Raw genomic sequence first — 24,160 nt, 5'->3', positions numbered from 1 at the left:
CTCACGTCCCTCAATTTTTCTCTCTACACATGTAAACACACATTTACTCTACACTTGTCAACATAGACATAACGAACACTAACAAATAGAACAAAATAGTAGCACAGAACAAAGAACACAGCTTGAGTTGATCAGCGCACGGAGTTCACCGTCGCGTGTCTCACCCTCCTTCACACTGTAAATTAACAAACTATTATTAAACCTACTGTACGTTGCCAAGGCATGAGAGTTTTGCATTAATATTTAATTAAGTTATCCATAACATTATGACAAATGGCTTAAAACCATACACTGTATATTGACACAAAACCAGGCCACCTTGTCCTCATTTCATAGTGACAAAGTCAGCAACCCTACTTTATACTCTCTCTCTGCGTTGATATCTGACGCAAAAAAAAACGTATCTAATCTGTCGGCATTTTTTCTCAATTAGCCAATCTTTGAGTTCATTGCCCACAAGTTTCATTGCCCATAATGTTTTTGTGTGTGTGTGATAGTTTCGTAGTCCAGATTAATTCAGTTCTTTGTGTCTCGTGGTTGTTCTTTGGAGTTCAGTTTTTGTATTTTTGTTTTAACTGGGGAGTTAGTGGAGTCATTTGATTCTATCCATTGCTGGTTATTTGTACCATATATGTTGATATTAATGCTGAAGTCTTCCATTGTAACCTGTGGTGTTTTCACATTAACACATTAAGCATATAAGTAGTACCGGTGAAGATGACTCGTAGTTACCCAGATGAGCGGTGTATTATTAAAGGTGCTATAAGCGATCTCGGTTGGCGTAAACTCTTGTTGATGTTTGAATTATCATCAAACAAAATGGAGGCTAGCTAGACCCTCCCTCCTCCTCATCCGCACACTAACCCCCGAACCCCACCCCCACATCATTCTTGTCGGTTATTGGCTGGAACAGTTTATGTTTCGTGCAGTGGGTCGCTCTGTTTGTTGCTCAGTTTGTTTTTGCTGCAGTTTGTGGAGCCTGGGCTGTCTGCAGAACTTTTACAGTGTGTTCAGGGGACAGGCAGCTAGCGGATAGTGAGGAGATGTTTGCGGTATGTGAAAAAAAATATTTGGCCTAAAAAACGCGTGAGATCGCTTATAGCACCTTTAATGTTGGTGGTTGTTATCTGGGAATAACATACCGCTGGATGGCGCAATTGACCAATCAGAATGAAGTATTCCACAGAGCCGTGGACGAGTGTAATATTGCGTTTATATAACAGTTTGAACACACACGCGAGTAAATAAATAAAAAACAACCACTTAGTGTCTTTAAAAACCTTCTTTGTTGCAAAATTACTTCCTTCTGCCATGGATTCAAATCTCAATTTGACAGTTTGACAGAGCTCACCGTTACTGACTCTAAAATGTCACTTTATAACTAGTAACGAAGGAACGTTGAGTCGAAGCTTGTTGCATTATGTTGAGTACCGTTATGGTATTATGAGAGAGAGAGAGAGAGAGAGAGAGAGAGAGAGAGAGATCAGCTAAACAAGTCTATTACCTGCATCTGATATAGCATTCATTCTTCAGGTCGATGTCCATAATATTATATCCAAAATATCAGTTTGAATGGAAGGGAAGGCGATATGTTCATCTTTGTCCTTCCCATGACAGCGCTAAAAATTATGTGCTTAGAGATTTTGATTTGGTTGAAAAAAAAAAATTAGGTTAAATTATTTATCTTTTCCCCTTCCTCCTAAAGTTAAGGAAGTGAACTTCAAAAAAAAAATTTAATATTGAAATTTAATTTTGAGGTGAATAATTGTGTTTTTTGTGAAACAAATATTGAAAATTTAGAGCATGTCTTCTTTTTGTGTGATATGGTGCAACCCTTTTGGAGAGAGGTCCAGAACTGGTTAAGATTTAGGAGGGTTGAAATCCCACCCCTCACGGTGAAATTGATTAGGTTTGGTGTTTGTATGAGTAACAAAGAGTGTGATTTAATTATTAACTTTCTTTTATGTTTCGGAAATTTTTTCATTCACAAATGTAGATGGTTTAAATCCAAACCCAAACTTTAATCAATGGCTGAATGAGATTAAAATCTTGTGTAGATCATTCAAATTTGTTAAAAATCGGAAAGCCTTTAAATTGTTATCTCTTTTGAATAAGTTTAAATTAATTTAAAACCCCTTTTATTTTTTATTTTATTTTTTATTGTAAGTTTTTTTGTTCTTTTTTTTTTGTTTTGTTCTTGTAATATGCTCAACCTAAGGTGAAATAACTGCTGTTGTATTCAGTGAATTGTAATGTACCTTGTTTGTTTGTGTTAAAGCTTAATAATAAAAAAAAAAAAAAAAAAAAAATGACAGCGCTAAAATAACTTCCTTGTTCTGACTCACTCATTAAGGCAAAAAAAATAATTGCTTCCATCTAATGGCGTAATAATGTAACTGTCACTTAAGTCCATATCACAATCCTTTCTCAATACCAAATACAGCGTATTATTTATATAAGATAATATTTATTGAACAACAATATTTGAATTAACAACAATAGCCATTATAAAATACAATATGAAATAAACACAAGCAAACAATTCAGTCAAACGTACAAACATCACTCTAGTACAGGATTTAAGTGAAATATAGCCTAAATACAGAGTTATGAAACTTAATTCTCCCTTTAACCAAAATTGATATGCTCAGGAACAAGTAATAGATTAATAATACCAAAGATCGCCTGTTTGATATACCCCCAATTAATAATATCTCAAGTTTAACCACTATCTACATAAGAGCCAGCGGCAAATTCCCGAAGGACTGGCCGAGATGACGTTGTTCTCTGCGGGGGCATGAGCGCTGAACGGCCGGGAGCTCACGTCTGAGAAAGCGTCTCTACAGTTTGTAAAATAGGCACTATGATTATATATTAGGCACATATTTGAGGTCTAAATAACTACATTCTCGCCTAAAAACTCTTAACTACATTTCAACAGCAACGGTTAGATATATATAGCCGCTCTGGAGAAAACCATGAAGACAATGTCCAGCTCTCATATAATGGTGAGAGTGCTGTTACTGGGTGAATATCGCATGGCTGAAAAAGGCTCTCAGCCAATCAGAAATTCAGAACCAGAAATAACTGTTGTATATAAAAAAGTTAATGTTATTGAATGTGTTTATATAGGAATTAATTTGTCTATAAAATAGCACTTTTGTTAAAGGGGTCATATAATGGTACATGCACTTTTACAAGTTGATTGTACTGAAATGTGTGTTGGCAGTGCCTGTACACAACCTTCATAAAATGCTAAAAAGGTTTTTTTTTATCTTCTTATATGTTTTCCCCTCTCCTAAATCAAGCCGTGACGTCACACGGTCGGACACCCACAACTGTTGATTGACAGCAGCGTTTCAACACAGACCCGCCCTCCCTCGTGAGCGAGCTGTCAATCGTAGTCCGTGCGGGGTGAGCAAAGCTCATCATCATTTAAAGACACATGCACTTAAACGGCGTGCTGAAAACAGAGCTGGTTTTTTTACCAGGTAAAATTAGTGTTTTCTTACAATACTAATGAGAATTTTTAATTTAAGTATATTACAAACTTTTAATTTAGACCCTAAAGAATCATATTAGCTTGTACAAAAATGGCATTATATGACTCCTTTAAGGAAGAAAACGAGAGATATATTTTCAGGTTTTTACAATCACAATACAACAGATTAAATAATCAATATACATAGCATCCAGTATATACTGAACATGGCAATTTCAAAAAACTAATTCTCATCAAATCTTTTAGAGAACGGAATTAGAGATTAGTAAATGAAGATTTGGCCTTTGTTGTTCAATCAGATTAACTATGGCCCTTATTTTCCTTTTGCTATTGCTAATGTTGCTATTGCTGCTGCTATTCCTGTTGCTGCTACCCTTGCCCCTCCTGCCCCTCCTACAATTGCCCCTCCTACTACTAACACCCCTCCTCCTATCACCGTTAGTGCTTTTTGCAGATTGTCTTTCAGTTTTTGGTTAAAAGCCTCTTTTTCAATCCTTCTCTGGGCCTCTTCAAATATGTCATTAGTGTAGTGCTGTCCTCCATTGATCCTCACCATTTCATCAATCTTCTGCAGCAGTTCTATGACCTGAGAGCGATTACTCGTGTCTTCATTGTTGAATGAGTGAAATCTCCCACCGCACTCATCAACAAGAGCCTTGAGATCATTACTTTCACTGATATATTCATCTAATGAAAGCCCCTTCAGATGATCATTGTGAGTGAACAGAATGATGGTGTGATGAGAAGCTTTTTCTCCAAAGTTTTCCTGGATCAATGTCACTGTTTTCTTCTCTTCTTCTGTGAATCTCACACCCAGTCTGATGACCAGCAGAAACACATGAGGACCAGGAGCAGACATGTAGATGCACTTCTCAATCTCTTTCTTCAGTTCTTCTTCACTCACTGACGTATCATAAAGTCCTGGAGTGTCGATCACTGAGATGGTTTTATCCTCCACTGCAGTCACACATCTTTGACAGTGTCTAGTAACAGACCTAGCGGAAAAACCTTGATTAAACACAGCGTTGCCGATGATGGTGTTTCCTGTTGAACTCTTTCCTGATCCAGTTTTACCCAACAGCACAATCCTCAGATCTGTTAAAGAGAGGGGAATTTAAAATGTTATTTACACTTTAAGAATTATAATAACTTAGCATTTTGTCTTTGCTCAATAGGGGCCCTTTCCTCAGTGGGCCTCAAGATTGCTTAAAATCACTAAAGATAAGACACAACAAGTATATAAAATAGGTTAATTAACATTATCTTAATTTACCCCTCAACAATTATTTTCTCATCAAAGCACCAGGGTTGCAATTGTTTTAAAAAAAAAACCTGGATATGTTGTACGAGGCCAGCTAATTTTAGTGGTAAACCATTAGGATAATTCATGGCCAGGTATTGGCGGTTCTTTGCCTCAATATCGTGCTTTTTTGTTTGCCTCCAATTAATGCACACCGAGCCATAGCTTATCACTTACAGTACATGTATATCATTTACCTTTTTCTACATGAAAATCTCTCAGAATTAAAAGAAATAAAACCACAAATGGCTAAATATTTACCCAATTTTATGAGCGAACTTTCTCTAGCAATCTTCTGTATCAGTCCTTCCATCTCTTCCTGACTTTCCTTCTGTTTCCTGAGATCTCCCCGGTCTGCAGAATCCTTCTCTCTCAGATTCAGTTTAAATCCACTGCTGTCCTCACTAACATCCTCTTGCTTTCTCTCATTGTCTCCTGTCATTCTGTCTTTTTTATATTTGTATTTAATTTCTCCCGCTGGATTTCTCTCTCTCTTCTGCTCTTGTAACTCTCTCTTGTCCTGTTTTTTCCTCACTTCTTGTTTCATTTCCTCCTTCTTCAGGTAGATCTTATGGCTGTAGTTCTGTCCTCCATTGTTCTTCATCATTTCATCAATACTCTTTAAAAGCATTGTGATCTGGTAGGGATCACATTCACTTCTGCTGTTTATCACATGATATCTTCCCTCAAAGTATTTCAGCAGCTCTTTAATATTTTCACTCTCAATGATTTGAATCCATTCTTTACTGGATATCTTTTCTCTTCCAATAAACAGCACCATAGTGAAACTCATAGCTTGAGCCCCAAAGTTCTCCTGGATTTGCTCCACAACGTTCCTCTGTTCCTCTATGCAAGTCTCCAGGTTTATGATGAGGAGGAACGCATGAGGAACAGGATCGGAGAGATACAGACTCTTCATCATCTGCTTCTGCAGCTCTTCATCAGTCAGTTGAGGGTTGAAGAATCCTGGAGTGTCGATGATGGAGATGTTTCTGTCTTCTACTCTTCCTCTCTGTATCTCACTCTTTCTGGTTCTGCTTTCTTTAAATGCCTCTCGACCCAGTATTGCATTTGCTGTTGGACTCTTTCCAGCGCCAGAGACTCCCAGCAGCACAATCCTCAGATCCATTAAATCATGTTGTTCATCAGGCTCTGTTGAGAAAGTTTTTTGAAAGAATTAAGATTAAGTTTAAGAATAAGTTTGCTTTCATCTAATTATAAAATTACCTTTAATCATGTTGACAAAACCATACAGTCATTTTATGTTTAATTACAATGCTTTAGTCTATGTTTTCTGATTGAGTGTTATCTGCTCATTTTAGTGGGAACATAAATGTTGATCTGTCCAAATTTAACAGTCACTTGAGCGTTAAAACAGCCATGTTGATCTGCTTTATCAATGCAGAAATGTTTTCTGAAAAGAAAAAGAATCTGAATACTGAAAAAGAATCAACTTAGCAAAAGTCAATGATCAAGAGCCCAACTAAAGCAAACACTGATCACCATAACGGTGAACATCAACATCTAAACCTCAGTTAATTCTCAATAAGAACTTCTGTCGACGTCTGACAGAGATAAAGTAAATCTGGTTAGTAATAAGTGAAGCTGGTAATGCTGTTTGCGGAGTTGTGTAATTTTCCTCTGCTGAGATATTCACAGATTTAATGTCTTCTTTTATCTTCAGTTGATTTCATCTAAGACTGTGACTGAAGAAAGTTGTAGTTTTTCTTATTATTTCTCTTTTGAATGATTAAGAAGAGACTGTAGATGGTTCGCACTCTGAAAAACTAGACAAAGTCTTTAGCAAAAAGAATCAATTATTTTAATAGAGCAAGAGCAGACGTTTCAGCCATCCAGCTATTCTCAATGCTCATGAGCATGGTAAGCAAGTTTGTGAATATTTTTAATAAAAAAGGAAAAGCGAAATAAAGCGACACATCTGTCATACAGTATTATTGTGGCTGTGGTGTATCACGTGATGCGTCACTATGGAAACATTAAAGGGAACGTTCGCCTTGAAAAAACTCACTCTGGGGGTGGGAGTGTCAGTTAGAATTTTTTAAACTTATGCGTGAAAGGGTTAAAGAAAAGATCGAAAATAAATATTTGTGTGTGCTGTAAAGTGGTTAGAAAAAAAATGTAATCGGAATACAACGTTCCAATCAACCAGTCAGATTTGAGGGACAAGTTTACAGTTTAAGTCAAGTTTAGGCTTAGAACAAGGGTGAGGTGCTTCAACATCAGTGTTATTCACCTATCATTTCCCTATGATTTTAGGGAAAGGTTATGGGTAGGGTTAGGTTTAGGGGTAGGTGTTATATATGTAGCTAAATGTTGTGCTATATGAAGAGTGACCACTAGGGCGCATCAGTGTTCTGTAAGTGGTGGCGTTCTCGGATGTAAATAAACCAGTTATTGAAGAAGTGAGTAAACCAGCTAAAATGCGTGTGAGTGTTGCTCTGTGTGCGAATATAGAATTGTTTATATAAAGACATTAGGCAGCAACATAACATAAACTGGCGACGAGTTGTGTAGTCCTGAAAAATTTTCACTGCATCGGCGAGTGAACAGCCGGTGTTGATCAAGTTTGAGAGAGAGAGAAAAAAAAAAAACATGCTGGAAACAACTAGCTAGTGAGCTAGTGTTAGCTGTTAACCCTCTGGGGTCTGGGCTGTTTTTGGGGCCCTTGAGATGTTCTGACATGCCCTGACATTTGTGCTTTTTTCAGTTGCTTATAAACATATTAATGGCAAAGGTGTAAATTCACTCTATATAGCACAAACAGGGCTACCATAATATGTGAGCCACGTGTATGTACATGTTTTCATTTTTGAGAGAATAATGTTTATGCATGGTTATTGAAAAAACTAAAAACTAAAGTTTCTGAAATAAGGCCACAAAACACATAGTAAAGATGTGTCAATAAGACTTTTGACTAATGGATGTCGTCGCCTAGAGTTTTTTCTTCAAAATGATGTGAAAATCATCCTGCCTAATCATTCACATAAAACGATACATTGATTTCAGTTTTGCCAATATACAGGATGGGGCGTAAACGATCATGCATATTTAGTAGTTCACACCTGATGTGCTGAAGGGCCGCTGTGCCTTGGTGAAACGGTGTTTGTACGTGAAGAGCACTTTTCCAAAACGCCATAAACCTAAAAAGCTGCCTCAAAGATCCACCAAAAGTAATGATTATAAATATGTAAAATATTGCAATAAGACATTTTAATTGTTTATTAACTTCTGGCAAAGATGAAGTTGACGATAGGCTATTGACTCGCGATCTTCGCAGTAGGCTAGTGAACGCACCGGAGAAATGCACATTTATTAGGCTACATAGTTTTTTGTTTTGGATGGTTTTGTTTAGAACCAGCTTTCTGTAAATATATTTCACATTTTTTAGACATGTGAGGCGAGTAGGCTACGGTCTGGTTAATGATAATCTCCAGTTCAAGCACCTTATGTTGTGATTGCTAGCCTATATTTACTTTTTATGTATTAAATCCAGGAAATTTGTTAATGAAAAAATTATTAAAATTAAGATACAATAAATACAAAACGAAATTCGTTTTAAAGAAAGGATTTGTACTTTCTGTTTTGAGGTCTCTGTGAAAGTTTGAAAGTCTTTTATTGCTGCTTTCAGAGTGCTCGTGTCCATAATGGAGAACTGTCACGTAATATTATTTTTTCCTCATAAATGCGAACACGAAAAATAAAAGACAAAAGACTTTTAAGTAAAACTTACTCCGAAATTGTGTCCTCGGCGGAATTCGCTCTTCAAAATGCTGCCGTTCGTCGTCTGAGTTACAATCTTCCTCTGAGGAAAAGGTGCATTCTTCCTCGCTGTCCAGAATCATCTGAAGGGCGTCTTTACCGGAGAAGTGTGCCATACTCAAAACGCGATGAACTATCAGTAAGTCTGATGAAGAAACTGTGTTTTTATGGCATTGATCGGGGGGCGTATGCGATGCATACTGGATCACCTAAACTATTTACCATGTGAATAGCGGCGGGGGCGGGGCGGCCGCAGCTTATTATAGAGATAATGAGGCAGAAGGAAAAACGGTACCTCTCCTTGCTTTCAAACGGATTACATGAGTTGAAAACATTTGTTTTTTATATAAATTACTTCATTTAAAAGAAGAGATTTCAAGCTTCATAAAGACATATCTCACGTGTCTGTGTGAGAAGTATTCGCTGAGTTACAGTTCATTTTCGGACGTGTTTCAGAATGGACTACACTGACAGAAAGAAGGCAGAACTCGCTTCGTGTTTATTTTTCTTTATTTGGCGAAAAGCACCACACTTTGTTTTTATTGTGCGTATACACAAAAATAATACACATTTAACAGAATCGATTGATGTACGAAACTCCTATGAAAAATCAAAGTCAACAGAGTATTTATGAGTTTCTTTTACACTGATAAAAAAAAAGCGAGCTGGTATCGCCGGCGATACCGCCGACTTCAGGGGGTTAAGAAGTAATGGGTCGGTCTTCTTCCAAAGAGTCTAACGTTACAGTGCAAGCCACCAGAAGCAGACACATCATGGCTGGAATAATGACAAGCCTGGAGATATGGACTTTGACGATATTGTGTTGCAGGCCCATTTCGCTCCAAAGCTGCTCGTGATTGCGGAGAGATTCCGGTTTCACAAGCGAAATCAGGGGGAAGGGGAAACAGTTGTACAGTATGTCACGGTATTAAAAAAACTTTCGGAACATTGTAAGTTTGGTGCTTACTTGGAAGACGCACTAAGGGACAGATTTGTTTGTGGACTTTAGAGTGAAACTGTGCAGAAGCGCCTTTTGACGGAGAAAGATCTCACGTTTCAGAAAGCAGTCGATTACGCTGTATCTGCAGAGACAGCAGCGCGCGACGTGCAGCAGTTAAGTGGCTCGCTCAAAGTGAACGCGGTGTTTTCCCAAAAATGCCACCGTTGCGGGAAAATTAACCATACTGATGAGGACTGCTGGTACAAAGATCGTGACTGCCATCAGTGTGGGAGGAAAGGCCACACTTATGGTGCTTAAGTCACTTAAGTCATCTCGTATAGATCGTATTTATGAGTTGAACGCACTTGAACGCCACCACAATGTCGTAAATACCAGTGGGGAGCTCGGGATTTTCTCTAAGCTCCGATCTTTACGAGTTGGGGGCGTGTCAGTGATTAACATGGCGGAATACACAATACGTAAAGGTATTTAGCTGTGATATTGTCAGACTTTTCTATTAACAGCTCAATTAGCTAATCGCCAACACAGAATATGATAGTATTATAATATAACAATGCAACATGTAACGATGTGTTGGCAGTGGCTTCATAAAATGAATTAAAAACATAAAAATACAAAGTACACCTGATGCACATTTCTTTGTTCTTCATTTTTCATCTATACAAGAGTTTAAGAACCTTACTGTATTTTTGTGTAATTAATTAAGAGAAAGTACTCCGCCATTTTGCTCCGACAAAAGTGACTTGAACGCACATGCCTTTATAAGCACGACTTTCCACCTCGTAACTTCCCAGGAGGACTTGAACGCACCATAAGCGCATGTGTAAGATCAAAGCCAAAAGCATCCAAGACAGAGAATGGAAACAGGAAGTGGAAAAACCTGAACAGAAAGGTAATGCAATTAAGCGCAGTGTCTGACTGTGAGTTGGGGCTGTATTCCATGTCGCAAAAAGGGAAATATTCAAGAAAATAAGTGCTGCCTGTAGTAAATGGAAAGAAAATGGAGATGGAATTGGATACAGGGGCTGCTGTGTCGTTGATTCCTTGCGAACAGTACAAAAGCATGCTGGGCCAACTGCCACTGCAACCCACTGATATCATGCTCAAGACATACACTGGTGAGGCTTTGGCACCAGAAGGGGTCATCAAGGTGCAAGTAAAGTTAAACAAGCAATGTGCTGATTTGCCCTTGTATGTAGTTAAAGTTGATGCACCCGCATTGTTTGGTAGAGAGTGGCTGAGAGATATTAAACTGAACTGGAAAGACTTAGACTGTGTATGCAATTGAGCAAAGTGAGAAAGACAACTTGGAGACGGTGTTAAAGAGACACTGTTTTCTCTAAAAATCTAGGCACAATGACTATTAGACCTAACAGTGTACCCAAATTCTGTCCACCACGTAATGTGCCATATGTTCTTAGACCTCGAGTTGAGGCCGAACTAAAACGACTGACTGAGCTTGGGGTGATCTGACCAGTGGAGCATAGTGATTGGGCCACGCCCGTGGTGCCTGTCAGCAAAAAGGATGGCACAGTGAGACTTTGTGGAGATTTCAAGGTCACCCTCAACCCAGCTTTCTGCGTGGATAAGGATCCAATTCCACGCATTGAGGACCTTTTTGCCTCTCTAGCAGGAGGCCAAAGCTTTAGTAAGTTAGACTTATCAAATGCCTTTCTACAGATGGAGGTAGATGAGAAGTCTAGGGAGCTGCTGACGATCTCTACACAAAAAGGGCTATTTCGTTTTAACCGGTTACCGTTTGGAGGAGCATCATCATCCGCCTTATTTCAGAAGGCTATGGACCAGGTGCTTCTCGGACTGCCGTACACGCACTGTTACCTTGACGACATCCTTATCAGTGGTCCTGACGAACAGTCTCACCTAAAAACTCTGGATGCAGTCCTGGGCAGGCTTGAGGAACAGGGCCTGCATCTCAAGTCAGAGAAGTGCCTGTTTTTCCAGGAGTCCGTGGAATACTTGGGCCATATTACACCTTGTCTCGTGTCTTAGAAATGGTCTCAACTGGTCGTTTTCCAGCTGCAAAGGGTGCAGGTGAATAGCCTGGTAATACCAAACTCTGCTACTTCGCTTTGCTTCGTAGACAGAGTCTGGAATGGCATAATAGAGAAGTGTTTTCTCTCTCAAAGGGGGCGCTTGTCTGAAGTTTAAAATCATTGGTTACCCGTAAGCCAATCACATAACGTTTGGTTATGGCGTGTGTTATGCGCATGCTCAGCCGCATCTAACTTCCACTGTAAACACATGTATGATGCGAAAACAAAACCATCGAGCGAAATACCGGAGTGAACATGGCTGTGCGCGACTTTTGCAGATTATGTGAAGTAAAAATCTACGCATCCACGGTACAATCAGTGTCTACGTCACGGCTCTCAGCCCGCCCTCTGTTCGTTGATTGGCCCGGCTGTTTTCAGGCCGGAGGAAAACGGAAAGCTATAACGCTGTCTCAGACTGACTACAGAAGCGAAATGAAATTGAGCGGAAGTAAGAAGTCTGACGTAGTCAGGCTAGCAGGTGAAGAGCTGTCACCCTATCTGTTGCTTCGGCATGATCTCACAATACAACAGGGATGCCTCATGTGGGGTGTGAGAGTGGTCGTGCCACCTAAACTGCGCCCCTGGGTTCTACAAGAGCTCCACTCAGCACATCCAGGTGTAGTGAGGATGAAGAACTTGGCACGCAGTTATGTTTGGTGGTCCGGCATAGACTCTCAAATTGAGCTCCAGGCCAAATCTTGCCACTCCTGTCAGAACGTACAAAAAGAGCTAGGGCTAGCACCTCTACACCCTTGGATGTGGCCCTCCAGTCCTTGGGGAAAGGATACATGTGGACTTTGCAGGTCCATTTGAAGGACATATGCACTTGGTCGCTGTGGAAGCACATTCTAAGTGGCCTGAAGTGCATATCATGGACAGCACCACTGCCAGCATGACCATTCAAGTGCTCAGGGGCCTTTTTAGGCGCTATGGCATTCCACACATCCTTGTGAGTGACAACGGACCTCAATTCTGTGCTGAAGAATTCAGTGCATTCCTGAAGTCCAATGGAGTCAAACACATCCGCTCAGCGCCATACCATCCTGCCACCAATGGCTTGGCCGAAAGGTTTGTGCAGATGTTCAAACATGCCTTAAAAGCGTCCAAAGGCACAGCACGTGTGCGTCAGAGACTTGCTACTTTTCAACTGTATTGAAGTTGCATGAGGGGTGTTTCATACCGAAACACCCCTCATGCAACAACAAAAGAAACACCGGCTATGTTGTTCCTCGGACGCAGGCTGCACTCTCAATTGGATTGCCTGAAACCCAGTGTTGCTGGAGCAGTACACAGGTCCAGGGACGTGCACAGAGGGGTTGCTTAGGTTGCCCGGGCAACTGCCCATATGCCCTTCTCGACTCACATTGCCCTTCCGAGGGAAAACAATAATAAAAAAAATCGTACAATGGATGCAGAATTTCACGTAGGCCTAGATAAAATTAAAAAAAATTAAAAATAAATAATAATAATAATAAATATAGCTGCAAGCAGCAATTACCGGGGCCAAGCAGAATAAGACGACAAGACATGCCAACATGTCTGAATGTGTCAGACCAACTGCAACAATGAGCAATTAAAGACTTTAAAGAGGATTTTATGCAAAATGCCTGAAAAATCATAGAAACAATAATTAAAAATATGATTTTATGGATTATCACTTTCGACCAATAGGTGGCGCAGTTACAAAACTGATGTGATGTGGTCAGAGTGAAGTGACAATGACACATACAAAGTTTGGTGTTAATATGTCAAGGCATTGCAGAGATAAAGCCTGAAGTGCTATTAGCATCATGCCTCAACTTTGCTGCTGCGCTATACGAAAACGGTTTCGTCTATCGACACGAAATCCATAACTTTTAGTCGGCACGGTCTGGAGATGATACGATTCGATTTTGGTGATAATCGGACAAACGGTCTAGGAGGAGTTCGAAAAAGTAGGTTTTGACTGAAAATCAAGATGGCGGACAGGAAGTTCGGCCAAATAACTTGAAAACTTGGTATCTATGTTCTCGGCTTGACCCAAGGAATCTATTAAGACCAGTGGCATTTCAATAGCCAGATTTATTCAAAAGTTATTAGCCTTTTTGGAAATTTTGTTATAACTTTTGACCACTAGGTGGCACTGTTTCGAAATATTTTGAGTACCTTCAGGGGATGGTGCTGAAGACACATAATTCTGAGTTTCGTAATATTACACCAATGCATTTGTTTAGTATAGCATTTTATTTCACAAAACTGTATTGAAGTCAATGGGAATTTCATGTTTTGTTCTATTATAGCGCCACCAAGAGGATCAGTCCCACAATTTTTTTTATGTGTCCTCAGAGTGAGATACATATGTGTGTCAATTTTGGTGAAATATCTCAATTCACTTCAGAGTTATAGACATTTATATGGAAAAACACGTAAAAAATGACTGACACATGACTTTGATTGAATTTTACTACCCCTTACTATCAATATTTTCGCATTTGGGTATTAGCATTTAGTTAACAAGCTATGATTCCAAACTTCTGACGGTGGTTTCGTCTCGATCGGACAAACGGTTTAAAAGATTCCACACATCCTTGTGAGTGACAACGGACCTCAATTCTGTGCTGAAGAATTCAGTGCATTCCTGAAGTCCAATGGAGTCAAACACATCCGCTCAGCGCCATACCATCCTGCCACCAATGGCTTGGCCGAAAGGTTTGTGCAGATGTTCAAACATGCCTTAAAAGCGTCCAAAGGCACAGCACGTGTGCGTCAGAGACTTGCTACTTTTCAACTGTATTGAAGTTGCATGAGGGGTGTTTCATACCGAAACACCCCTCATGCAACAACAAAAGAAACACCGGCTATGTTGTTCCTCGGACGCAGGCTGCACTCTCAATTGGATTGCCTGAAACCCAGTGTTGCTGGAGCAGTACACAGGTCCAGGGACGTGCACAGAGGGGTTGCTTAGGTTGCCCGGGCAACTGCCCATATGCCCTTCTCGACTCACATTGCCCTTCCGAGGGAAAACAATAATAAAAAAAATCGTACAATGGATGCAGAATTTCATGTAGGCCTAGATAAAATTAAAAAAAATAAAAAATAAAAAATAATAATAATAAATATAGCTGCAAGCAGCAATTACCGGGGCCAAGCAGAATAAGACGACAAGACATGCCAACATGTCTGAATGTGTCAGACCAACTGCAACAATGAGCAATTAAAGACTTTAAAGAGGATTTTATGCAAAATGCCTGAAAAATCATAGAAACAATAATTAAAAATATGATTTTATGGATTATCACTTTCGACCAATAGGTGGCGCAGTTACAAAACTGATGTGATGTGGTCAGAGTGAAGTGACAATGACACATACAAAGTTTGGTGTTAATATGTCAAGGCATTGCAGAGATAAAGCCTGAAGTGCTATTAGCATCATGCCTCAACTTTGCTGCTGCGCTATACGAAAACGGTTTCGTCTATCGACACGAAATCCATAACTTTTAGTCGGCACGGTCTGGAGATGATACGATTCGATTTTGGTGATAATCGGACAAACGGTCTAGGAGGAGTTCGAAAAAGTAGGTTTTGACTGAAAATCAAGATGGCGGACAGGAAGTTCGGCCAAATAACTTGAAAACTTGGTATCTATGTTCTCGGCTTGACCCAAGGAATCTATTAAGACCAGTGGCATTTCAATAGCCAGATTTATTCAAAAGTTATTAGCCTTTTTGGAAATTTTGTTATAACTTTTGACCACTAGGTGGCACTGTTTCGAAATATTTTGAGTACCTTCAGGGGATGGTGCTGAAGACACATAATTCTGAGTTTCGTAATATTACACCAATGCATTTGTTTAGTATAGCATTTTATTTCACAAAACTGTATTGAAGTCAATGGGAATTTCATGTTTTGTTCTATTATAGCGCCACCAAGAGGCTCAGTCCCACAATTTTTTTTATGTGTCCTCAGAGTGAGATACATATGTGTGTCAATTTTGGTGAAATATCTCAATTCACTTCAGAGTTATAGACATTTATATGGAAAAACACGTAAAAAATGACTGACACATGACTTTGATTGAATTTTACTACCCCTTACTATCAATATTTTCGCATTTGGGTATTAGCATTTAGTTAACAAGCTATGATTCCAAACTTCTGACGGTGGTTTCGTCTCGATCGGACAAACGGTTTAAAAGATATCGCATAATGTTTTTTTAAGCGCTAAATCACAACGCTACACAAACCGTAAGGCAAAACCTAGCATGTTTGGTATCGTTGGACTCGGCAACGATTCAGGAGTCGAAAGAGATGAGTTTCGTGAAAATAATTCGATCACACCCAAAGTTATAAGCATTTGGGAAAAAAAATTCACCACTAGGTGGCGCTGTTTCGAAACTTCTCACGCTCCTTCAGGACATCGTGCTGATGACCCATACCAAGTTTAGTAACAATTCGATCATGCATTCTTAAAATACAGCATTTTAGCACAAAATTCAAAATGGCCGACAGTCAAAATGGCCGATATGGTAAAATTGGATATCATTCGAATCGGCATGTTACCCTGAATCTAACGAGACCAATTTTATGAATTTTGGACAAACTGTTCAGAAGTTATAAGCAAAAATAGCCATTTTCATATCTCCGGACCAGTAGGTGGCGCTGCACCGAAACGCAGCATGTTGCCTCAGGTCATGCTTGTGATGACATGTACCAAGTTTGGTCTGAATCCGATAAAGCCTTGCGGAGATACAGCCCTACAACTGTTTTCGCAAGCTCTACGTAAAATTTGTTCGTGCGTTTATTGAAAACGGTTTGACGAATCAATTTGAATTCCATAACTTTTTGTCAGCACTGCCTGAAGATGATCTGGTTCAATTTTCGTGCACATCGGACAAACCGTCTAGGACGAGTTCGAAAAAGTAGCTTTTTCGAATGATTCAAAATGGCGGCCATATTTTTACTACGGAAAATTAAGTCATAGGGTGCAATCGAATCGGCATGAGCTCAGGAATCAGAGGAAAAAAGAATCTTGCTGATTGGCCTTACGGTTCAAAAGTTATTAGCAAAATAAAAGTGAAACTTTGGACAGGTGGTGGCGCTAGAGGGAATGACTTAGAAACACTAAAATTGGTGTATTTAATGCTGGGACTGTCCTCTATCAGAATGTCAAACCAAAACAACTTTCCCGCAATCGGTTCTATGGGCTGCCATAGACTCCCATGGCGGAAGAATAATAATAAGAAATGGAACAGATACAATAGGTGCCTCCGCACCTTCGGTGCTTGGCCCCTAATAATAAATCGCAAAATCTCATTGACTTCCATTCGGGCACAGAAAGTGAAAGTCAGTAGGGAAAGGGCAAACTCTGTTTACGTGGCTGCAGCGCTGCACGCGACCGCCACCTGAGGCTACGTTTACACGGAAACGATCTGAAGAGAAAACGCAAAAGTGATCACTTTTTATTCTGCGTTTAGACAAGCGTTATCGGGGGGAAATCTGCGTGCATATGGTGACGCAAAAGTGTGTGAAATTCAATGTAGTATGCACTCCAGGCGGCTAGGTGGCAATGTGAAGCACTGATCGGTGCCTTCACTGTCTAGCAAACTTTTGCGTTTTTACCGTTTAGACGTAAACGCGACGGTGGAGCGTTTTTAAGATTTCCACTCTGGAGGGTGGTTTCACTTTTTTGCGTTTTTAAGCCCCGAAAACGCCGTCGCCGTCTAAACGAAAGGCACATCTGATAAAATATTTTTACGTTTTTACCCGTGAGCGTTCTCGTGTAAACAGGGCCTGAGCTGAGCCTGCATGAGCGGCCCTAGAAGGAGATTGTCGCGGTTGTCGGGTGAGACGACTCTACGTTGTCGGAAAAGGTGAGTTTGTGATGTATAACAAACGAACGATCATCATCATCAAGTTTTATTAAATGAATTAAAATCTTCATAAATCCAGGCTGAGTTTGCCACGTTTAGCCTAAACAATCAGACAGATAGCTTGCAGACAAGCAGCCTAGGCTACTATTTTTTTTTTGATAGGCATTAGGCAAACTAAGCTACATGTCTTCTGATAGTTAGTTTCTCACATTTCGTTTTAGCAAGAAGAATGAATGATGGAAGTAATGCATCACATTAATTATTTTATTCAAAATGGTTAAATGCCTAAATCCGATCACTATTTTGGGTATTGTTTGAAGCCAAGATGCCAACTGAAAAGAGGCGGATTCAGGAGAGGGAGAGACAATTCAGGGAGGCAGCAGAGGGCAGCACATCACTGCAAGGTTGGCTGCGAAAAAGCCAACCAGCAGATGAGACAGAGACTTTGCACTGTGATAAAGATGAGATGACATGACACTGTGTAGGCGAATTGATTAATTAATCAGACTCATATTTCAGCCTACTAAATGGCAATGTTTCATAATTACATTTAAGATGAGGAGGAGCAGTCACAAGCCTCACAAGTGTTTTGCTTCTTTGTGTATATATTAATAAAGACCCTGTTATTCTCAGTCCTTCATATAGCCTGTGAGGTTTTTTTTTTCAGGTCAGAGCAACTGCCCCTCAAAATTCCTGTGCACGTCCCTGCACAGGTCACAGGATGCCCAACAACAATGGTGCCAACGTCACTCTAGGGCCAGACAGTTTGATGTTGGGGAGCCAGTCCTTGTGCGTGATTATAGGACAGGGGATGAAAAGTGGGCACAAGGTGTGGTTATGGAAAAGACAGGACCGGTGTCGTACAAGGTAAATGTGGGATCACTAGGGGTATGGAAACGCCATGTGGACCGGATGCTAACACGCCCGGATCCAGAGCCTCAGCAGACTGCAGTGAACCTTCCTGTAAGCCCACAGGTGTTACTACCTCAGAGTGATAGTTGCACCACACTGCACCTTAATACACCTCCGCAAGAAAAGAATGATGATCAAGTCAAAAACACACCAGTCCACTGAACCATCATCTACCGGACATACTCATGCAACAGAGACTGTGAAACGCTATCCTGTGAGGATCACAAAACCACCAGTACGTTACCGTGATTAGTGAACAGTGATTAGTTAACAGAGGGCTGTAGTACAGTTTGAGTTGTGGGACATATTGTTTTAAACATACAAGTTATACAGAAAGTAAGATAACTCCTTATTTTTATTTTGATGTAAAAAAAACTGTACAAATGTATCTCTTATGTTGTGCACGGGAAAGTGTATCATTTAGGTTGTGTTAAAGATAATATATTTTGTGTTAATGGACACCCTATCTTAGTGGGGAGGAAATGTTATGTAGCTAAATGTTGTGCACAGTGTTGCCAGATTGGAAATGTCCAAGTATCGTACCAGAAGATCAAAATTATCGTATTTGGAAGAAAATTATCGTACACGAGTCAACGACATGAAAATGACAGACTTCCCAACCTGAACAAAGTCATTTCTGGGTGTCAAGAAATCTCCAACAGGGGGGGGGGGGGGGGGGGGGGGGGTTGGGGGGGGGTGTTCGGTTCTGATTCGGGAGTATAGATAAAAGCCCGCCCGCACTTACAATTGATTGGTTGGGTCCTTACATGCGCTTTGTGAGGCACACTAGCACACACACGCAAGGTCTCTCGCTCCCTCTCTCTACACGTTCTTCCCCCGGTAGACGTAGAATCCACAGCTAGATCAATGAGAAGCCCTATTACAACGACCATCATTTGAAGTGTCACACAGTTCTGAAATTATCGTACATTATAGGATTTTTTCCATTATTGATCGTACATCGTACGATGGGTCAAAATTATCGTACAAATACGATAATTATCGTACATCTGGCAACACTGGTTGTGCTATATGAAGAGTGACCACTAGGGCGCATCAGTGTTCTGTAAGAGGTGGAGTTCTTGGATGTTAATAAACCAGATCAAGAAGTGACTAAACCAGCTAAAATGCGTGTGAGTGTTGCTCTGTGTGCTAATATAGAATTGTTTATATAAGACATTAGGAAGCAGCAAAACAGTAGGGATATATGGGTAAGGACTACATTTTGGGACAGGAATGTTATTCCAGGATCAACAAATTATGTTGATCCAGGGACATGTCTTACTTGGCAAAATCACGGTGACCGTGCAGGTCATTCACTTTTTCTGCATTTTACTTCTGCACTAGCATAATCATTTACTAATGTCCTCATATGTCACATATTAACATACAAGACAAACAGAAAACCAAACAAAAACATTTAAAGATTCCTCACATGAGAAGAGAAAAATCAAACACTGACCAACACTGAAATGCTCATTTAATATCCTAAAACTTCAGTAATGTAACTGATAAAAGTTTCACAGCAAAGAGTCAAATCATTTAATGGACTTACTGTTGAGGAGATGAAAATCTGGACTACTTCTGCCTACCACACACACACACACACACACACACACACACACACACACACTGTTAACATTAGGCATATCAGAAAACAAGCTTTTTCACTGATGGATTAAAATAGAACATGACAGAAAATGACACAAATATCCCAAAATCTGTTTACAGCTGCATGCCTCTTGATCTTCTATTATTCATCTGTGCCTATTTGTGTTTGCGTTTATTTATTAATGTTATTTAGTGCATGGTTTTGATCTCATTTTAAATGAATGTTTAAGAGGAAAAGAGCAACTTGATTGTCAGAATCATAAAGAACATATTAGATGTTACTAAAGAGATTTCTTCCATTTAATACAAGGCCTGATATATTTCTGTGCCCTTTTTTGAGGCAAACAATGGTTTTAATACTTTTTTTTTTATAAGTGGCAGCGATACAAAAACACTCAGTGCCAATGCATTATGTTTGCTTCCAATTTATGCTTAAAAGTCAGTAAATGTTAACGTTAATGCAACCTGCGTGTGCATGGGCGTGGCACAAGATCCCAGGTAGAAATATAGACAGTCCTGATGGGCTTGTTGGTTGTTCCTCAACCCTATATCTCCCTCAATATCTAATTTGAGATATTATAGTCTATTAATTTAAAATTAAACATGTTTTAAATTAGGCTATTATAATGGTGTGTTGTATGCAAACAGCGTTTTTTTTATAGTTTATCTATAAAGATTGCATGTAACTTTATAACCAAATGATCATCTGAAAGTGTATGTTCTGCTCTTTCAATGGGTTGTATCAGCATTTTAGCACTAACGATCGCGGAGATATTCAAGCAGTTTAGCACTATAGATTTCGTGTTCTAGTTTGTACTCACCTTTGTTTGAAAATAATTGTTTCCCCTCATTTTGTTTTCTTGCCTTCTCCTGTCTTTCCTTTCTTTTTTGGTGGCCTGATTTGGCTTTCTTTGAGAAAGACATTTCTACAGAAGTTTGCGCTCCACCAGATGCTCAACTAACTCACATTAAAAAGAAATGCGTGTAGAATGGACTAAACCATTTGGCGCATTAGCAAGGGGTGACTCAGTTCTTAAACGCCCCTTGAAATGCGTAATTCATTAATAAATCATTGCTTAAGCAGGAAGAGATTTGATTCTGATATATAATAGACACGTTTAATATGTTAATATTTTACATATTTACATATTTTGTTGTTAATCAAACCTTACAAGCACTCTTCGCCATTATGTGTTCAACGTGGACACGGACAGAACCGAAAGTTAAAAAAGAAAAAAGAGCACGAAACGAAACTTACGGTCATTCATGACAGTCTGAGGACATCAGCGCCACGATAACAGTCTCAAACACATTTATCCTCGTACGCATTGATCCATTTGGAGAGTTGCAAAGTTTAAAACCAGGTTAATGTCAAGTTTTTTATTAAAAGGATCCAATTGAAATGATAGATAGATAGATAGATAGATAGATAGATAGATAGATAGATAGATAGATAGATAGATAGATCCTGACTTTTTGTTAACAGAAAATCATATAAACACACACACAGGCATATATATATATATATATATATATATATATATATATATATATATATATATATATATAGTCAGGGGTTAACCCTTTAAAACCATTGAATGCAAATCAAACTAGCTATTAGGCTAACTGAAATAAAAACCATGCCAATCTCTTGGTATGGTGAAGGCTATGTGATGATGTGGGGCTATTTTAATTCCAAAGGCCAAGGGAACTTTATCAGGATGCATAGTATCCAAAAAAAAAAAAAAAAAAAAAAATACTTAAAAATAAAAATCTGCCTGCCTCTATGGGAATTTAACATAGGGGTGTCCAAACTTATGCACCCTGTATTTTAAGGAAGAACATTTATTTATTTACGATACATTATTCATTCACAAAGAAAATTGGTGTCCTTAAAGGTTGGATTTTTCCTAATTTTTTAAATTAAGGCATTAAGTTCAATTTCCAAAAGATGATTTTTTATTCCTCTTTTTAGTCAACTTTAGCATAGGTGCCTAAACTTATGCATAGCACTGTATATAGGCCTATATATATATAGGCCTATATACAGTGCTATGCATAAGTTTAGGCACCTATGCTAAAGTTGACTAAAAAGAGGAATAAAAAATCATCTTTTGGAAATTGAACTTAATGCCTTAATTTAAAAAATTAGGAAAAATCCAACCTTTAAGGACACCAATTTTCTTTGTGAATGAATAATGTATCGTAAATAAATAAATGTTCTTCCTTAAAATACAGGGTGCATAAGTTTGGACACCCCTATGTTAAATTCCCATAGAGGCAGGCAGATTTTTATTTTTAAGTATTTTTTTTTTTTTTTTTTTTTTTGGATACTATGCATCCTGATAAAGTTCCCTTGGCCTTTGGAATTAAAATAGCCCCACATCATTTTGAAAATATATCACTTTTCAAAATATATATATACACTACTGGTCAAAAGTTTTAGATCGGTAAGAATTTTTATGTTTTTAATAGAAGTATCTTCTGCTCACCAAGGCTGGATTTATTTGATAAAAAAAACAATAAAAAAAATAGTAATATTGTGAAATGTTATGACAATTTAAACTGAATGTTTTCTATTTTAATATATTTTAAAATGTAATTTATTCCTCAGATGAAAGCTGAATTTTCAGCATCATTACTCCAGTCTTCAGTGTCACATGATCCTTCAGAAAAAATTCTAATATGCTGATTTTATGCTCGAAAAACAATTTGATTATTTTCAATGTTGAAAACAGTTGTGTACAATTTTCTTTTTCAAAATTCTTTGATGAATAGAAAGTTCAAAAGAACATTTATTTAAAATAGAATATTTTCTAACATTATAAATGCCTTTACTGTAACTTTTGATCAGTTTAACTCATCCTTGATGAATAAAAATATTGATTTATTTTATTTCTTTCCCCCAAAAATAAAATTTAAATTCTTACTGTCCCCAAACTTTTGAAGGGTAGTGTTTAATGTTACAAAAGCTTTTCATTTCAGATAAATGCTGTTCTTTTGAACTTTCTATTCATCAAAGCATCATGAAATAAAAATGTAAAAAACTGTTTTCAACATTGATAATAATAATGAATGTTTCTTGAGCATCAAATCATATTAGAATGATTTGTGAAGGATCATGTGACACTGAAGACTGGAGTAATGATGCTGGAAATTCAGCTTTGATCACAGGAATAAATTACACTTTACTATATATTCACATAGAAAACAGCTGTTTTAAATTGTAATAATATTTCACAATATTACTGTTTTTGTTTGTATTTTTAATCAAATATGTGTAGCCTTGGTGAGCAGAAGATACTTCTTTTAAAAACATTAAAAATCTTACCAATCTAAAACTTTTGACCGGTAGTGTGTATATATATATATATATATATATATATATATATATATATATATATATATATATATATAAGCATATATATATAAGCATATATATATAAGCATATAAGCACATTTTAATTGCAGTAGTGATATCTGCCTCTCTCAATTAATTTTAAATAATCGTTGTGATATTTGCCTGCTAGTTGTTTATCCTGAAACTGCTTTTTTTATTTGATTTGCGTTATCTTGCATTGGTAACAAGTCCCTACTAGCAGAGATGGTCTAGGGAGATGTGAGGGTTTGTATCTCTTACCATTGGAGAAAGCGTAACGGCTAACACTAAAAACTTAATTGTAATTTACTACATATTTAATTCAGTACAATTATATGTTTACCATCATTCATTAAAAAGTGTTATATCATCATCATTAGGTACACAGCAGTTGACACAACACTTCATGTTTTTTTTTTTAATTCACAACACAATATAACACCACATTTATAATTAAATTAATCATTTTGTCTTTATTCATTAAAGTATATAATGTCAGCATCATACTGTACATGCAGTTATAATAGTCATTACAATTCAAGTCTTATCATAACTGGTAAAACCTGAGAGTCAAAGAAAGAAAACATCAGTATTTTACCTTCTTTAGACCATATACAATATCACTCAATATTACTATTAAATACTATGGTAATGCCACAAATTACTATGTTGTGACCAGTGGCGGCTGGTGAAAAATATCTTAGGTGGGACTGTTTCATATTCGGTCAGTTTCAATAGTCCTTCCTTCAATTCCTTAACCTATCTTTGTAAAGCGACCTTTGGTGTTATTATAACTAATAACCACCCATTCAC

At 38.2% G+C, this 24,160-nt stretch overlaps 4 protein-coding genes across 4 annotated transcripts in view; all 4 read right to left on the bottom strand.

The window, feature by feature from the left end:
• The window catches only part of LOC307156367 (uncharacterized protein), a 1,306,365-nt gene that overhangs the window by 334,978 nt on the left and 947,227 nt on the right, over window positions 1-24,160 (bottom strand). The gene's annotated exons all lie outside the window — the stretch shown is intronic.
• The window catches only part of LOC307156000 (uncharacterized protein), a 279,400-nt gene that overhangs the window by 140,276 nt on the left and 114,964 nt on the right, over window positions 1-24,160 (bottom strand). The gene's annotated exons all lie outside the window — the stretch shown is intronic.
• Window positions 1-24,160, bottom strand: part of LOC307156221 (uncharacterized protein) — a 171,897-nt gene that overhangs the window by 86,649 nt on the left and 61,088 nt on the right.
• Window positions 2,454-20,978, bottom strand: LOC307156016 (GTPase IMAP family member 8-like). Its single transcript, XM_079867179.1, has 4 exons — window positions 20,790-20,978; window positions 19,913-19,945; window positions 5,064-5,954; window positions 2,454-4,597 (listed from the first exon to the last, which is right to left on the bottom strand). The coding sequence occupies exons 1-4, from the start codon at window positions 20,890-20,892 to the stop codon at window positions 3,816-3,818; spliced, it is 1,809 nt and encodes a 602-aa protein (XP_079723305.1). The 5' UTR covers window positions 20,893-20,978; the 3' UTR covers window positions 2,454-3,815.

Source organism: Squalius cephalus, assembly GCF_949319135.1.
Source record: "Squalius cephalus genome assembly, chromosome: 1".
NCBI lineage: Eukaryota > Metazoa > Chordata > Actinopteri > Cypriniformes > Leuciscidae > Squalius > Squalius cephalus.
This window is presented reverse-complemented; position numbering and strand designations above follow the sequence as displayed.

Coding starts and splice junctions, on each gene's coding strand:
- LOC307156016 (XM_079867179.1), bottom strand. CDS start 20,892: ATGTCTTTCTCAAAGAAAGCCAAATCAGGCCACCAAAAAAGAAAGGAA. Junction 5,955..19,912: donor AGATTTTCATCTCCTCAACA/GTAAGTCCATTA, acceptor CTTTCTCAACAG/AGCCTGATGAACAACATGAT. Junction 4,598..5,063: donor AAGTTCGCTCATAAAATTGG/GTAAATATTTAG, acceptor TCTCTTTAACAG/ATCTGAGGATTGTGCTGTTG.